The sequence below is a fragment of the Acartia tonsa genome, chromosome 9 (genome assembly GCF_053477335.1).
Source record: "Acartia tonsa isolate MP-2025a chromosome 9, ASM5347733v1, whole genome shotgun sequence".
NCBI lineage: Eukaryota > Metazoa > Arthropoda > Copepoda > Calanoida > Acartiidae > Acartia > Acartia tonsa.
In genome coordinates, this window is record NC_137268.1 from 4,621,739 (window position 1) to 4,639,969 (window position 18,231).

The following is an 18,231-nucleotide window of genomic DNA, read 5'->3' on the forward strand; positions in this document are numbered from 1 at the left end:
TAAGATTAAAACCAGTTTTTTTAGCCGGTGCCTTCGGCACCACGGGGCTAAAAAACTAGTTTTAATCTTATAATTGTACATTCTATATCCGCGGAAATACGTTTATAATACGATACAAGAAATAACTATTACGGCTGTTATTCAAGATAGAATAATGATTTAGTGTGAAGATTCCCTCTGCTAATAATTACTTCATCAGTTGGTATGTTGGGTATAAAAAAAATATTATAAATTTATATATAAAGGTGATACAAATTAATAGTTTTCTATTTTTATATATATTTATTATTTTTATATGACTTCAGCATAACTCACTTTGCCGTTTGTCCAACAATAATTTTTTGTACTTTGCTACTCGCGGATGTTGTATTTTTTCCTTTAATTGTAGATGAGCCTTTAACTCCTATTCCAATAGTACATTTTCATAAATCAATTAAAGGGAGTGTGAACGTAAAAATTTCTTATCTGATTATCAAATCTTAACATTTACTAAGCATATTTCACTACACTGATCAACCAAAAATGTCCTATTCACAAAAATATCCAGAAATAATGCCTTGATTTTATGGTATTTGAGAGGGAAAAAGGAAAAAACAGGGAAAATCTGAACGTTTTTGTTTCTTATAATGTTTGTAGGGATATTTAACTTGTCATATATAGTTGAAACAATTTACTTACTGTTAAGGATTTATTTTATGCTATAAAATTGCCAATTCGTTTTTTTATAAAGTAGTAATTAGGTAATAAAGACATATTTTAAATTCGTATTATTGACAAAAAAAATACCTCACTGTCTACAAAGAGTTGAATCTCATAGGTTATATAAAATAATAATATCCTTTTTTATTGTGTTGAACAATAAATAACCCACTTTGGAGAATTAGTTTACACTTTTATCAGACTGTTTATAAAGAAATATTGCGTCTTTATTATTTACAAATTTGTAATTAAAGGTGGGTGAGAGATGGGCCATTTAAAGTTAATTGGATACTAATAAAAAACCTGTTTCTGGCTTTGTTATTGTATTTGGTTTTCAATAAAAAAATATTGCTTATTTTATCAATTTCTAAGTAACTATACAATGGATTAAAGCAAGGATTATGTTAAAAGTCAGCTTAACTGTTAGGAAAAATCTAGAACTATGTGAAAAAGTTTAATTTTAGCTATAATGGGAGAAAAAGGCAATTTAATGCACATTTTATATAATACGGAAAATTTCTTCCTTTCCCCGTACCTTATAAAAATCGTCGGAAAAAGCCGTTTTTTAAGCAAACAAAAGCGCATTTTGCTCTATCTGTGAGATATTATGAATGAGATGATGTTAAGATTTGATATTAAGATGAGAAAAATTTACGTTCACAGTCCCTTTAACCAAGCATAAACTTCAGAGATATTATAAAGATTGAAGAGAATAACCTAGAGATTTGTGTATTGTGGTCGCACAGACAGATCATAGAGTAGCTGTGTTTTTAAAAAGAATAGTTATTTATTTTACAGTATTATAGACAGCTTTACGCAGATAGTAAAGTGAAAAATGACAAGATTAAAACCAGTATTGTTATCTCCAAGGGACTAGCAAAACTAGTATTAATTTTATAATTTTTATTTTATTTTTCGTAGAAAATTATCTCTAAAACGATAATATACATGATTTTTCCAGGATGGTTGATAACCCGTTCTAATACAGCGGATATTAATCGGTTTCGAAGCCACCATACCGGGAAAAAATACTACCTACATAACACTTCTAGTTTTGATTTGAATGACTTTTTACAGATTTTATATTCATCATATTTTACATAAGTGGCCCTTTCAAATTTCAATTGAATTATAGTTCAGCATAGCTATTCTATGTGTACTATCTTATGTAATTCTTTAGATTATAAACTTTCAAAGCAGTTTCCAGTATCTAATTTTGTTTTTATCTGCGTTCCAGAATATCCAGAAGAATATTGCTAACAGCTCTACCGACATGGCTCTCTTATAGTTACTGAGAAGGTTTCAAGAGAAATCGCCATCAGACAAAAAAAAACATAAGATATTTTCTCGTATTCATTCGAATCCGGTGGAAGGAACCGGTTCTCATCCATACGAAAAAACTATGTCTAGCATCGTATTATATCCAGCTTTCTACGAATATAAAATGTACAATCATAAGATTAAAATCAGTTTTTTTAGCACCGAGGTGTACATTCTATATCCGCGGAAAGCAGTTTATAATACGATGAAAGAAATAACTATTAAAGTTCCTCTTGGTCAGTATTTAGTAAAAGTGCTTTTTAATGTTTCAAGTGATTCAATAATCTTGCAATTTTAAAATCAGCCGGAAGTCTCTTTTCAAACATTCGAATGGTTTTAAATTTGAGGCTTAGTCGCGGCTGACGCGCAGCTGCCGAGACCTTGGTTATATCGGATATTGTCATCCTTGTTTCACTCACACTTGTTAAAAACTTGAGACATTGAAATGTGATTGATTCTTTTTATATAATTCTTTAACAGTTAGGGCCTTTAATTATATAATTGCAGACAAACAATTGTTTAAGTAATAAGGTTTTTACTTTTTAAGAAGCTTAATATTACAATAACTACAGAGATAAATAAGTTTTCTCTTTTCAGGGAAGCTTCACATAGGTCCTGGGATTTTTTACGCCTTTGATGACAAAATCAATAGATACTAAGGACGCAGCCGCTATTGATTTTTGATTTTATGAAATCAAATAATTTTATGTAAGAAAATACATAGTCAAAAAGAAAAACTTTTTTTAAAGCTATTATTTAATTACTGAAATTTGTTTTGTCAAAATTGATTAAAATTGAACTTTAAACACCGATTATTAGCCTAACTGTTTAAAAGTTGCTGATACCAATGCATTTTAAATTGGTTTCTACCCTCTCTGGGCAGTTCTAGAGGTTTTATGTCAAACGTTATCACAGTATACTTTAAGGCAGTTTAAGAGAATCAAATACCTTGTAAAACTGTTAAAATATAGTATTTAAAACCGTCAAGGAGTAAATAGTACGCAAAAATCAAGCTTGTATGAGAATTACTCTTCATTCATGCCATGGATGGAGGGTACAATGGACTGTTAATCACACTAGTCTCCAAAGTTTTATATTAATGTTTTCTATTTCGTTTGCTTAACAACTTTGGAGACTCTTATTGAATTTTGATCAGTTGATTAGTATTCAAACGTTTCAACCACCAATTATAATCTACTTTAGAGGCAATTTTGTGTGTAATCGTTGGGGATGTACATTGTACATCTATTACAAATACACAGGCCAGTGTCTTTTCCCTTTAGATCCCTATTAACATGCACTAATTCTAGACAAATTTCATAAACAATTTGGAAAAAGAAACATTACTTACATTTTTTACAGAGCATAATGAGCTACTTGAGCTGAGATCTATAGGAAAATATATACTAATACAGACTACCCATAAAGTTCTAAGAAATCATAATAAAAACCACCAGCTCACAATAGAACAAGTTAGCAAATATAAAGTCCATTTCTTAGAATGACAATAAAGGGGTAGTAGGTTTTAAGTAAAGACATAATACATATTTATTTTTTATTTTTATTATTATTGGCTTTTTGTAGTTTAATTATGTAACTAGTGGCTACGCCACTAAGGGCCTCTAGGGGCACCAAAAAGAAAGGAGGAGGAGGTAAGTCGACCATCTTCCTTTATAGAGAAATAATTCTAATTTCCCTTGGCTAACGTGTATAAAATTTATAAATCTTTAAAATATTTTAATCAAAGTAAAGACGAATTGCCCTTTTTAAAAAACTTCGGCACTCTAATGCAGTATTGCATAGTGGTTGGTTTTTAAGTCACTTTTACTTTTGGGATTTTTGGGTATTACAATATAAATAAAATATAAATTTGAAATAATAATTCACAATTACAAAAAGTCTTGTTTACTAACTAAATTTCTATTCTTTATTATTTTATTAAATTTCCTTTTAAGATACTTCGAGAAAAGTGATATTTTTTTTAAAATATAAGATAAATAGGGCATATAATTTAAAATAAAACAAGAGCAAAATTGTCTAAAAATGGCACAGTAATAAAATAATAACACAATCTTAGATAAAAATTTTAAAAGATGATTATTGAATTAATAGTTTGTATTATAGATAATAAATAGATATTGGGGAAAATTGAAGTGGAATTTTAAAGCTAATTGTTTTTTAGAAGATTTTTCACTGGCCTACTTATGTTGCGTCATTTTAAAAAACCAGTATGAAAATATAGGCCTAAAAGCATACAGTTTTACTCAGACCATAAGGCAGTTATATGGTACTCACTGTAGAATTTGTTTTAGTGATGTTATTAAAAGTGAATATAACTAGAGGCTTGGCCTCTAGCCTCTAGAGGTATTGAGAAGTCCCCTCTCCAATATAGAATTGTTCTTATAGCAAAAAATAAAATCGTGTATGCTGGTTAAAAATTGAGTAAGCTATGATATCAAAATGACCAAATATGAAGATTTATTGGTATTACCTACGATTACCTATGAGTTTAACTAACTCTATTCTTATTAACGATTACCTACGAGTTTAACTAACTCAATTCTTATTAACGTTCAAAATTTGTTTAGCTTGTTATCCCATAAGATTTTATTTTTGCGTATCTCTGAACCAAATCTTACTAAATATTGTGCTCAAACACGCTTTGATGGCCGACCTTTGTCTGAAAGTCCTAACTGTGCATGTTATTGAGTTGCGCCTGTTTCTCGGGCTAGAGCCTTTCCGATTCTCTCTCTCGCACATGACAAGTCAGTAGTAGGAAATATTTTTCCTTCTTTTGTTATGACGCGGTGAATAAATATCCCATTGACATTTCATTGGGATTCATAGATTTTCCATAATTGATAATTTCACCTTTTTTTGTGACATTCAAAATTTACAATCAATAACGTCATATGTTACACAGAAAAAGGGATTGTATTGTAAGTAGTATTCTTTTCTATAGTAAGGGTCTGTCCGTACGTCAGTCCGGCATGTTAGAGATGTCCTATCGATTTCAAACTTGGCATGGTGATTTCTTCGCACCAATTTTTATGTTATTTAGTTTTCCTATTCATCTAAATTTAGAATACTGATTCCCAGCACAACAAAGTACACTGTTATAAGTTTTGCAACAAATTCAGATACATTTTTGTTATTGTTTGATAGACAATTTTTAAGATAAAATTGTTTTAAATTCCTGTTTAATTTTTTTTATTTTAGTTTAAAAAAAAAAATTTCGGGGGGAAATTTTTTTTCTAGGGGCGATTTCTCTTGGGAGGGTGGTGGTACCCTCCCCCAAAATAGTTATAAACCTTCCCGGGACCTATGAGAAACTACCCTGTTAAGGAGAAACCGATCGGTTCAGCGGTTAGCGAGATCCTTTGGTACAAACACACAGACAAACAAACACACAGACATACAGAAACAAAGACAAACAGACATCCTGTTACTTTAGTATAAGAATATCCCTGTATTTCATATTGTCCTATTTTTGTTATTCAATTACTACAGTCTTTATTTCAATACGTAATAGTAAGTAGATTTTCCCATAAAACATTTTTATAGTACAATTTTCATTTTTGAAAAGCAAAGCTTTTCATGATAATTAAAAGCAAGGATTTTCTATAATCAGGATCGGTACGTTCGTATGTTTAAATTTATATCCTCTTTGCCTGTATTCGGGGGGTTTAGACCCTTTTCAAGGTGTCTAAAGAAAGTTGAATCCGCTCTCCTTAATTTTCCAGGGGGTTAAGATTTAATTTAATTATTTTCAATTAATTTAAGTATTTGAAATAAGTAATAAATTGTTAATACTTTTTTTCAATTATACGCGTAACTAGGTGGGGTTGAATAAAAGAAATTTTTCAACTATGCTATTAGAATATTATACTGTTTTATCAATTGCCTTTATTACAGAAACCTAATATATTTTACAACTAAAACATTTGTCTAGAAATAATTAAAAATATACTAGCACATTCTTTACTCTAAGTGTATTTATTAAACCCAACACTAAATTTTTCCTTTATTATTACAGTACACACCCTTACCCTTATCTTTGTTTTATTATTTATATTAAACATATTACAACCCTCCAAAAAAAATGATCTTTCGCCTGAAACAAAAGATTAATTATATCATTTCATTGTTATGGTAATTTTTAATTTCAGTCCGCCTCTCCGCCCCCCCCCCCCCCTCCATTTCATTCAACCACCCCAAGTTATATCATAATTATTTGATGCAACTATATCATCCTTCCTTTTATAACTATACTATACATGCCCTTACCATTATCTTTGTAAGTGTAATTATTTCATGTCAGGACCTGACAAATATTTGTGCAGTAGAGTAGGTACTACAAATTTGCACATTTTTAAAATGAAAAGAATGAAAACAAAATTTATGATTAGTCAATTTAGTGCTTTCCTTCAAAGCTTCTATCGAGCACTGTTCCCTCCCCCATTTATTTTTTTAAGCATAACCTTTGCCGGGAGGACTAAAACTGCGGGGCTACCATGTACCCTATATAACCTAACCTAACCTAAACAACGTAAAACTATACCCCCTCTTTCATTATTTTTGATTAATTTTAAAATTCTATTAGGTTTTAGTGCACGACTAGTCACTTTGCAGGAAACCGCGGTGAAGCTAATAAATATAATCAGTTTTATCCTATTATATAAAGTAGTAAGCGTTTTTTGTATGTCCCGAAGGTCTCGCTATCCGTTGAACCGATATTGTTCTCCTTTACAGTGAAGCTTCTTATAGGTCCTGGGAAAGTTTTGAACTATTTAAGAGGAGGGTGTTTTCACCCCACTCCCCCTAAAAAATTATTATTTTTTTTTAACTCTTTTGTAACTTAAATTTAAAATGGGATGATGTCGACTTTTCCCCATACAACATAAAGTGCCCCTAGAGGCTTCTAGGGGCGTAGCTGCTAGTATTTAATAAAAAACAGTCTAACATTAGTCATTATTCATGAAAATATTAGTAGAATTTTCCAAATTCTATCTTGAATAGCATTCCAGACGGACTATCATTTATTTTACACTTTGTAGCACTTTAACAGTTAGGGAGTTGAATCCATTTTTATAGAAGCAGAAATATAATCTATGATTATGGTTTGGACCTTCTAAAACTGTAATCTACCTTTCCACTTTCCCCTCTCTTGGTGAAGATATCTTCAACGCCGATACGATTTTTGAAATGTAAGATTCTACTTTCCCTTCTCTTGGTGAAGATATCTTCAACGCCGATACGATTTTTGAAATGTAAGATTCCACTTTCCCCTCTCTTGGTGAAGATATCTTCAACGCCGATACAATTTTTGAAATATAAGATTCCACTTTTGTCTTTCTTGTTGAAGATATCTTCACCAAGAGAGGGGAAAGTGGAAGGGTAGATTACAGTTTTAGAGGGTCCAAACCATAATCATAGATTATATTTCTGCTTCTATAAAAATGGATTCAACTCCCTAACTGTTTAATATTTGCATTTTGAAAAAAATGAGTCATTACACTAACAATCGATAATAGATAAAAAAAAGTTATACAAAAAATTAGATAAATAAGAACGATTTGGTTCAATAGTATAGGCACTGTTACTTATTCGTCACTAGCGGCTTCGCCTTTAGAGTAGCTGTGCTACTTAAAGTTATTCAAAATATATATTTTTACATAATGTTGTTAAATAATTAATAAGGCTATTTTTTTTAATCTAACATAAAATATTTAAACATTAATAATATAATAAATTTTAAAAAGTTATATATAGAAATAAATTTCATATTAATCAACGATTATATAATTGAATAAAGTTAAATTTTAAAAGGTTTTCCCACACGAATAAGTTCTTGAAAATTTAATTTCCCACAAAGATCTTGTCAAGCACTGACCCTTTCCCATTTCTTAAAAGCGAGGCTTTTCTATAATTAGGGTCGGTCCGTCCGTACGTCTGTAACGGATAGCTTTTTCCGTTAATTTAGGCATGTTAGAATTGTCCTATCGATTTCAAATTTTGCACGGTGATTCCTTTAGTAGTTAGGTACGATTTTGAAAGCGTAGTAACTCTATAATCATTACCAAAATGTCCGTACGTCCATTTTAAACATGTTGGTTTTTTTTCTTTTTAACAACAAATTTTTATGTGATCTAATCATCGGATTGATCTGATTTTTGGTAAATTGATTCCTGGGACAACAAAGTATAATGTAATAAGCAAAGCAACTCAAGTCCTAAAAATGTAAGTATGTCCATAAAAATTATCCTGTATCAAGCAGTTTTTCAACAAATTTACTTACAATTTTGCTTTGACTCTTATAAATTTATATTATGATAATTAAGTTCTAACACTATACAAGTGTTAATGTCCGTTTGTCCTATTGTTTCAGTGCTTCGCTTTTATGGATGTTGTCATCCTTGTTTAAATAAATTTAACATAGGGGAGGTAGTTTTTAATATGCCTAGCCCTGAGGGAGGCATTAACCCTATGGAACTAAGTAATCAAAATAACCTAAAGAAACACTATTTTTTAATTTCATTGTAACCTAGGGGGGGGGGGGGTGCTCAACAATCTTATCAATTGGCTGTCTGACTGTTAGACAGAAGGAAAACGGACCGGACATACTTTAATTATAGAGTAGATGGTTTTTTAAGAATTAACATCTTTACTGATATGTACAGTAATTTTCTATATATATTTATTACATCAATTGTATTGCCTAATTTTTTTTCCCAAATATCCCAAAAAAAAACATGAAATCTTTGTTTTAGGTTATGATGATTTTTTTATCTAAAATATTTTTGGTCTATTTATTTGATTTATTATATTTAATTATAATGTTCCTTTGTTATTTAATAGTTCTTCATTAAATTCTTTGTTTACTTTTTATTTAATACTACCGGCTACGCCACCTATAAGCCTCTAGGGGCACTCAAGGGGGGGGGGGGAAGTCAACACCACCCTTTAATTATTTCCTATTTCAAAATTTGTTTTATGGGGAGTGGGTTAGTTTTATATTGGGAGAGTAAGATACCCTACCCCAAAATAGTTAATAACCTTTCCTGGACCCAAAACTTACTACTTTAAATAATAAAATTATTGTGTTATAAGTTTATTTAGTATTGAACCTTAAAATTATTTTAAGACTAATTTAAAAGTTTGGATAACTGTTTTATTTATTTACTTTCTTAAACAAATGTTTACTAGTTTAGTACATAAATGTAGAGACTGTAAAAAACATGGAGGAAGGCACCCATAAAAAGATGATAAACTAACATTAAAATGCAATAACGTAACAGCCAACGACGTTTAAGGGGGGGGGGGGGGTAAAGTGGGGATTACCCCCCACCCCCCTATAAAAATCACCCCTAATTTGGAGGTGCCATAGACACCCTAATGATTTAGGAGGGAGTATTTACCCCCCCAAAATGAATAATTTTCCCTTAAACTAAGCTTTTAATGATGTTGTATAAAAATGTCTAAGTTCTAGGATATATATAATTTGAATAATTTGAAAAAAATATTCTCTAAGTTTGCATTAATGTGCTTTATTGTCATGGGAATCAGTATTGCAAAAGGATATAATAAAAATATCACCAGGAAACTATTGTGGATATTGAACTTCTCTTGGGAAACATGCGTGGATACTCAGCTACTATTGGAAAAATCTTGGATATTCAGCTACTATTGAGCCAAAGCCGATAATTCTTACATGCCTAAAGACACACATCTAAAAAAATTAACTTTTCAGTTTTCCTTGAAGTACGGACTTAAGGACAGATGACTGACGGCTTACAAACTAATTCATAATAAAAAATCTTTTCTATTTTCACCTTTAAATTTTGTGTTATGATGAATAATAATTTCCAACAAAACTTTTCTCTATTAGTAATCCTGTGAATGTAAATGTTTTTGCAAAACAAGAAAAAAACATATTTAAAAGCGATTCTTGTAAAATGTGTTTAGAGCTAATTTAATAGCCTAAAACCATTAAGGGCCTATAAGAATCTTCCATAAAATGGAAAACTCAATCGGTTCAGTAGTTATCAAAATCTTAAGCTACAGAAAAAAAAACCTTAATACTTTATATAATAGGTTTAATGCTATTTTAAGTTAACCCTTTACGGTGAAGGTGGGGGAGGGGCCTTTTAACATTTAATATCAAAATATCATCGACCTGATAAAGAATCACTAGTAACAAGTATTACCGTCTTAGGTTATGACACGTTTACCAAAATATATGTAGTTTTGTCTGGATACCCCTGTGTAAATTGTATGAGTGTTGTAGTCCAAGTCCACCTGTGTGTAAAAAGGAATATAGACGCATCGCTGGGTTACTATACTAGGCAGTCATTCAAAAGGTAGAAAACATTACACTGCTTTAAGTATACAAATATTGCTTGTGAATATTTTTTGTGTGTTTAATTTCTTTTATTTAGTAAAAAATTAGTTATAATGTGAAAAAGGAAAAAATAAAAGATGTATTTAATTTTTTTTAAATTCAAAATAATTTGATATTTTTTTAGTATATGTTGTTTAAAGATATCTCAAAGTAATAATACTTAACAAGATGACTGTCTGTATGTTTGTGTGATTTTAGAAAAGTTCGGACGGACAGACAAACCAATTTGATTATAAAGAAGCTTCGCTTCCACAATATAATCTGTTAAACAATAAATAAGTTCAATGCACTGGACTTAAGAACATGGATAGATTACCATAAATAAAACTTTATTAGTCAAACCTTTTATACTTTAAATCAGTTATTGTTACTGTATGTTTTTGTACAATGATTGGTGGATTTTGTCTTGCATAAATTTAAATGTAGTTTTTTTTCATCAAATGTCATATTATCTCTCCTAGATAAAACAATATCGTTGAAAAATTCATGCAAACATAATAAAAAAGATTAGTAAGTAGGCCTTTGAAAGTAAAAGTTACACTCATATGATGGAGTGCATCAAATGCTGCAAAAATGTCAAACTGTTAAACTATCCAAAAGAGAGCTTTGCTCTAAAAAATCTCAAATTTCTTTAATTTCAAAAAATAAGAATTAACCCTTTCCAAATAGAAATACTTAAAGAACAACGTTAATGAAATAGTAAATTCCATTATATAAAGTAGTAAGATTTTTGTTTGTAGCGAAAGTGGGGGAGGGTGGTAACTTCACCGGCCCTTCTCACCTTCTAGGGGCGTAGACGCTAGTGGATTAAAATAGTAAATATTACAACAGAGAACTTTTCGCGTTCATGGTATCTTATACAAACTGTCTCAACAATTATGATACCGCCCAAGTCTGATTATTATAATTTTGGTTATTGTTTTAAACTGATTTTCACGCGGAAGTAATGATCTCCACACATGATATCTGACACTTTTTACGTCCAGTGTTTACATTGTTTTAACAAGGACAATTATGCCCATTGTTAGCACAGAAACCTAGCATTAACCAAAAATAGTTTAGATTATAACAAGCAATTGAAAATAATTTTCAGGTTTTGGGCAGAAATAATTATTTTCATTGGATTAAATCTTTTAATTTAAAAAATGTATATAAGAGAATTTGAAGGATAATTACATCACATAAAATATTGTTGTCAAAAGCTTAACATGTTTAAAATGGAGTTAGGGTTGTAGAGTTCCAACGCTTTCAAAATCGTACGTTTCAAAAAGTACGTAACTACAACAGGAATCACCAGGTCAAGTTTTAAATCGATTGAACTTTTCTAACATGCCTTAATTAACGAAAATAGTTATCCGTTACGGACCTACGAACTCTAATCATAAAAAAGCTGCACTTTTAAAAATATGTAAATTAATTGGGTTTATTTTCAGAGACAAATGAAATAAATAAAAATGTTACGACACATCAGTTTATTTACAGTTATTTTACATCTAACAGGTAAATTAAATGAAAGAAAAATAGGGATCTTAAGAGATAAGACAATGGACGATAAATTGATGTGCATATCCAATGTTACAAAATTGCCCCTTTTATATATTAAAATTATTGGTTTGTAATGTTTGACAATGCTGTTTTGAACCAAACAATAAAGATACACTGTTAAAAATAAAAAAAATAAATTTAGCATCAGACAATACTATATATTCATTTCATTACTGTATAGCATCATCCCATACGTTCTAGCAAAAAAACCTCATTACGATATAAGGAAGATTCCAATACTGTATTGAGTATTACTTAGTGTTCTATGGAGTAATATGTATTACTAAATAAAGAATGTGCATTTTATAGTATTATCTAATACTCTCTATGGAATAAAATTCAATACGCTAGAAGGAAGTTTTAAATACTCTGGTTCGTAATTTTTGTTACTCTGTAGGGTAAGAGTTGATACTAAAAACGTAATATCTCTGTATAGTAATAGTTATTACGGTATATAGTACTACATGGTGTTATATATTCATTTTGTGAATACAGCACACTTACGGGTCCAGGTCTAATACAACCCAAGCGTATCAATTGATAATAAATGAAAAAAATATTTTTTACAGTGTATAATAAAATTCCCAAAGTTTTAACCCAGCAAAAATATTATACATTTTGGGTACCATAATAAGTACTCTTTTTTTCTTACTTATTCCGCTTTAACATTTTAGTTAGACCATATTTCTTTCTCTCTCTTTTCTCTCGTGGGTATTTTTTGTCCCTCACATTTGTAATTTTATGCTTATCTAATCATATAAAACAGCCCCACTACTATTTGACGTAATCATCCTTGTTAGTTAAATGGATATATTATTACTTGGATGTTTCATCAGCGTTTCATGTTCTCTTATAAGTGAAACTCGCAACGGTCTAAAATAATGATACCCTCCCCTCCTATTGATGAACGGAATGACTAATCAATGAGTTTCATGTTGGCAACCTTAGTTAACGACATTTTCACCCTGTCATAATATCCACGTTTATACGTTGTTTATTATCTATTTTTGTGAAGGCGGTGAAGTGTTGCTCAGATTAGGCAAGGGTCAAACTAATTATTTTATTTTGTAAAGGTGGTGAAGTGTTGCTCAGACTAAGCAAGGATCAAACTAATTATTTATTTTTGTGAAGTTTTGCTCAGACTAAGCAACAACAAACTAATTAATTATTTTGTGAACTTGGTGAAGTGTTGCTCAGACTAAGCAAGTGCCAAACTAATCATTTTATTTGAGAAGGTTGTGAAGTGTTGCTCAGACTAAGCAAAGGACAAACTAATTATTTATTTTTGTGAAGATGGTGAAGTGTTGCTCCGACTAAGCAAAGGACAAACTAATTATTTATTTTTGTAAAGGTAGTGAAGTGTTGCTCAGACTAAGCAAAAGACAAACTAATTATTTACTTTTGTAAAGGTGGTGAAGTGTTGCTCAGACTAAGCAAGGGCCAAACTAATTATTTACTTTTGTAAAGGTGGTGAAGTGTTGCTCAGACTAAGCAAGGGTCAAACTAATTATTTTATTTTGTAAAGGTGGTAAAGTGTTGCTCAGACTAAGCAAGGGTTCAACTAACTATTTATTTTTGTGAAGGTGGTGAAGTGTTGCTCAGACTAAGCAAAGGACAAACTAATTATTTTATTTGTGAATGTGCTGAAGTGTTGCTCAGACTAAACAAGGGACAAACTAATTATTTACTCAACTAATTATTTATTTTTGTGAAGGTGGTGAAGTGTTGCTCAGACTAAGCAAAGGACAAACTAATTATTTTATTTGTGAATGTGGTGAAGTGTTGCTCAGACTAAGCAAGGGACAAACTAATTATTTACTTTTGTAAAGGTGGTGAAGTGTTGCTCAGACTAAGCAAGGGACAAACTAATTATTTATTTTTGTAAAGTTGGTGAAGTGTTGCTCAGACTAAGCAAGGGACAAACTAATTATTTACTTTTGTAAAGGTGGTAAAGTGTTGCTCAGACTAAGCAAAAGTTCAACTAATTATTTATTTTGTAAAGGTGGTGAAGTGTTGCTCAGAATAAGCAAGGGACAAACTAATTATTTATTTTGTGAAGGTGGTGAAGTGTTACTCAGACTAAGCAAGGGCCAAACTTTTAATGAAGGAATCCTTGAGGTTCTTACCAAGGATGGTAAGTGTTTTATTTATTTACTAGCGGCTACACCCCTAGAGGAACCTATGGATACTTTAACCAAAAAATAGTTATAAACTTCCTCAGGGCCTATGTGAAGCTACCCTGTAAAGGAAAACTATATCGGTTCAACAATTTTAAATATTCAAAACAGAAATGTACCAGAACATGTTTTCCAAATATAGAAAGCTTTTATATAATTGTTTTTTGTTCTATGCATAATCAAGTTTGTTTTAAACATTTCTCTTGAAAGACCCTGTAGCAAACAACTTACTTGGTTTATCGGCCATACTAAAAAAAAGGTTACATATTAATACATATTCTTTCTCTATCTCTCTATTTGACCACTAAAATATATCTGCTATTAGATTGTCCTTTTGTAAACCAATGTTTTTGCTGTGCTTCGCTACACATATGTAAAAGTTGTCTTACTTGTTTCAATTTTCTATTTTACATATTATATCAACTAACTGTATTATCTAACTGAATATTTGTTTATCTATTTTTTTAATGTACAAAATTTTTAAAGTGGAATTCACAGTACTAAACCCACATTCAATTATTTTGGAATCTTGAAAATTTTAACAAGTATGATTAAGTATCCAACTACGAGATTAAAGCTACTCTGCTTCACACACTTCAAATGGTAATTGTAACGATAATATTTATATGTCCAGTTAATACACATGTCAGGCAAAACTGAAAAATAATCATGTATGAAAAGGCCTTTTAAAAAAACTAGCAGCTACGCCCCTAGTATCAAAGGCCTATATAGTGAAAGTGTCAGAAAGCGGATAGAACAATAGCAGAAACCATCTCAAAGCTTAGATGTGAAATAAAATAGTCTAAAACCATTGAAGACCTATGTGAAGCTTTCCTTAAAAGGAGAATTAAATCAAATTAGTAGTTATTGAAATCATAAGCTTCAGACAAAAAAAAAACTGAACTTCTCTATATAATAGGACTAGCCTACAGCTCACGTTGTTCACTGTTCTTTAATGTTCTTGAGAATATTAATTATCCGTACTGGAAAGGTAGAAGGCTGATGCAAATATTAAGGTATAAAATCCGATGTATTAAGAATTTGTAGAGGGCCTGATCTTTCAGGGTTAAGACAAAAGGCTTATTTTATGTTTGCTCACCAATGCATGTATACTCTAAGAATAATATTGTCTGTCGGTCTATCAGTAATCCTCTTAAATAATTTTCCCAGCATTTATCGGAGATGTTTTTTGTGTAAAGATTCAAATACCACTAAGTATCATTACTCAGTATGTCTGTCTTTTGTGCACCTTTTTTGCTTTCATTTGCTTTGCCTTTTATTTTTTTAATTCAAGAGCTATTCTCTTTTTTCTCTATCCCCTCGTTCTCTCTCTCTCTCTCTCTCTCTCTCTCTCTCTCTCTCTCTCTCTCTCTCTCTCTCTCTCTCTCTCTCTCTCTCTCTCTCTCTCTCTCTCTCTCTCTCTCTCTCTCTCTCTCTCTCTCTCTCTCTCTCTCTCTCTCTCTCTCTCTCTCTCTCTCTCTCTCTCTCTCTCTCTCTCTCTCTCTCTCTCTCTCTCCTTCTCTCTCTCTCTCTCTCTATCTCTCTATCTCTTTTTCTTTTAAAAATATTAAGTTGCACATAAAGATTACGACTTTAACGTCATATTTCATAATATCTGTTTAACTGATTTATTCAGTAGTTTTTTGTTTTATCTATATTTAATGTAACAATACACGATTTAACGTTTTGCTTCATTTTTTTAACATTTTAAAAGAATATACTCCTAATATTTTTCATTTCAAATTTTCGTCCTGAAAGGGTTAAAATGTTTAGTTTAATATCAGACCACATTATGGGAGTGTCGCACGAATCAATTTATATTAAAACTAAGTTTTCTTAGATTTACTATATTATAGATTTAAGTTTTCTGTGTTATGAATAGAAATCAATTACTTCAATGTTATTCAAATAGCAACATGAATTTAAAAAACTGAATTTATGATGCTAAAGTAGAATAATGGGGCTATCGTTATGGTCAATTAGATTTTAATAGGGATTATTGGAGCACTATGGGTTTTTAACACACTTTCCTTAGAGAATTCGAGCTCATATATAGACGTTTATTTCCTATATAGATCTGTCATGGATCTTGATGCAATACTGCAGGCCGTTTTGTACATGTTAAAAATTAGAAGATTTCATTAAATAAAAGTAATCGCAAATATACTTAGTAAATAAGTTATTGAATTTAGATATTACATTTCTTTAACTCTGTTTGCTTTTTCTTGCTGCGCTTATCATAGACCTTTTTTTTTGAATTAATTATGGTATAACCGAAGCTTCGCTACAATTAAACTTGATCGTCCTTGTAACACTGTTAAGTGCTTGTAATCCTTTTCAAGATATCTAAATATGTTGTAAACACAATAGCTGAGATTATTAATTATTCCTGGTATCATAATATCAGTAATTAAAGAATAAGAAGTTTGGTTTAAAAAAATAAAAAATACATTAATAATAATAATAATAACCCCCCTCCAGAATAACAATGATGAGAAAATCCACAAGTAACGAAGCACAAAACAAATTGTGGATGGACAAACGAACAAAGTAAATTATAGAGAAATTGTTCAGTGGTCATAAAAAAGAGGAAAGAATAGCTGAGTAATATACAAGAATGATAGAAAATCACTAAACCTTCGTAAAAGAATATATGAAGTAATTTTAATACAAGATGCTCTTAGCAAAAGTGTATTTTAACGCAAAAAATCAATCTTAAAAAGCAACTGAGAAAATTACTTTGATGTCCCCTATAGAATTACGGACTGATGGACAGACAGAGAATAAAATTTTAAAAATCATTACAAAAAAATTCCTTTTTTAAATTCTAAGTTTAATTATATACTTTTCTTTTCTCCCTAATGTATTTTACTAATTACACTTTAGGTAATTAATTTGAAAATATTTATTTTTAAAAATTTAATGTATGACGTTACTTAGTTGAGTAGGATGGTGTTTATATCAAAACAAAATGTATAAAAATTAATATGTAACCACTTTTAAAAGTAACAACAAAAATCCTCGAAATATTTTTTGAAAAATCTTTGAATCTAAATCTTTTTTTTAGGTTGGGGAGCTGTTTGTGATTCTGATAGGGGTAGTTGGTCTAACATTGAAGGTAAATTTCATTTTTAGACTTAGAAAAAAAAGTTTGAAACCAACCCAAGACTTAAATCTAAAACAATATCCTAAAGCCATCACAGAACATATATGGAGCTTACCTAATATATAGAACCAATCTTTGTTAATAATAGAATTTGCAACGATTTTTAAAGCCATATAATGAACCTCGTCCATATCTACCTAATTTCGGTTATAGTCCCTTACGTGTCAACGCCTCTTAAGGGACATTTGCATTTTCACAGTGGCTTTCCTCATATTTCTAGACACTGCGGGGCAATCTTCTACCATAACATAAAATAACCTATCAAAAGCAATTGTAAAAATACGAAAAAACGCAACTTAAAATTCGTTGGCACGAAAAGGACTATAAACCCGAATTTCAATTAAGTTACCCTTAGTCACACTCAATAACACAGCTTTTCAAAAGTTGTAGACATAACAAACCTTGCTTATTCGACGAGATGGGTGGTTTGGAGGAAAAATCAGCCACTCTAAGCCACCTTCCACCAAATACTTATTCAGCTGCAGCCAACCCAACTTAAAACCATAAAACCGTAAAAAAAATTTGTATTCAGCCACAGCTGCATAATTTTCATATCAATCATGGTTTCAAATATTGGATACAGTCCCTTTCGTAACAACGCCTCTTAAGGGGCGTTTCGTTGTATTTTCACAGTAGATTTTGTTAGGTTATTTTAGGTTGGGTTAGGTTATATTAGGTTAGGTGATTGCCCCACAGGGTTAGAGCCCCCCCCCCCCCAGGGGCTAGAAATAGGAAGAAAAGCTACTGTGAAAATACAACAAAACGACCCTAAAGAGGCGTCACGAAAGGGACTATTCCCCAATTATTTTTTCCAGGAAATATAATCTGCCATCATCTTGGATTTCCTGGATTAATATCAACAAATTTTGGCGATAGTGACATTGCTAATATTTCACAAGATTCAAAGGAACAGTTTATTTCAA

At 30.7% G+C, this 18,231-nt stretch overlaps 1 protein-coding gene across 1 annotated transcript in view; it reads left to right on the forward strand.

Moving 5' to 3' along the window:
• The first annotated feature begins 11,767 nt into the window (after positions 1-11,767).
• The window catches only part of LOC145328065 (neurotrypsin-like), a 91,155-nt gene continuing 84,691 nt past the window's right edge, over positions 11,768-18,231 (forward strand). The window contains exons 1-4 of the mRNA XM_080171621.1: positions 11,768-11,920; positions 14,025-14,099; positions 17,210-17,260; positions 18,124-18,211. Coding sequence (XP_080027747.1) covers positions 11,875-11,920; positions 14,025-14,099; positions 17,210-17,260; positions 18,124-18,211 — 260 coding nt within the window. The 5' untranslated portion in view covers positions 11,768-11,874. The remainder of the gene's footprint in view (positions 11,921-14,024; positions 14,100-17,209; positions 17,261-18,123; positions 18,212-18,231) is intronic.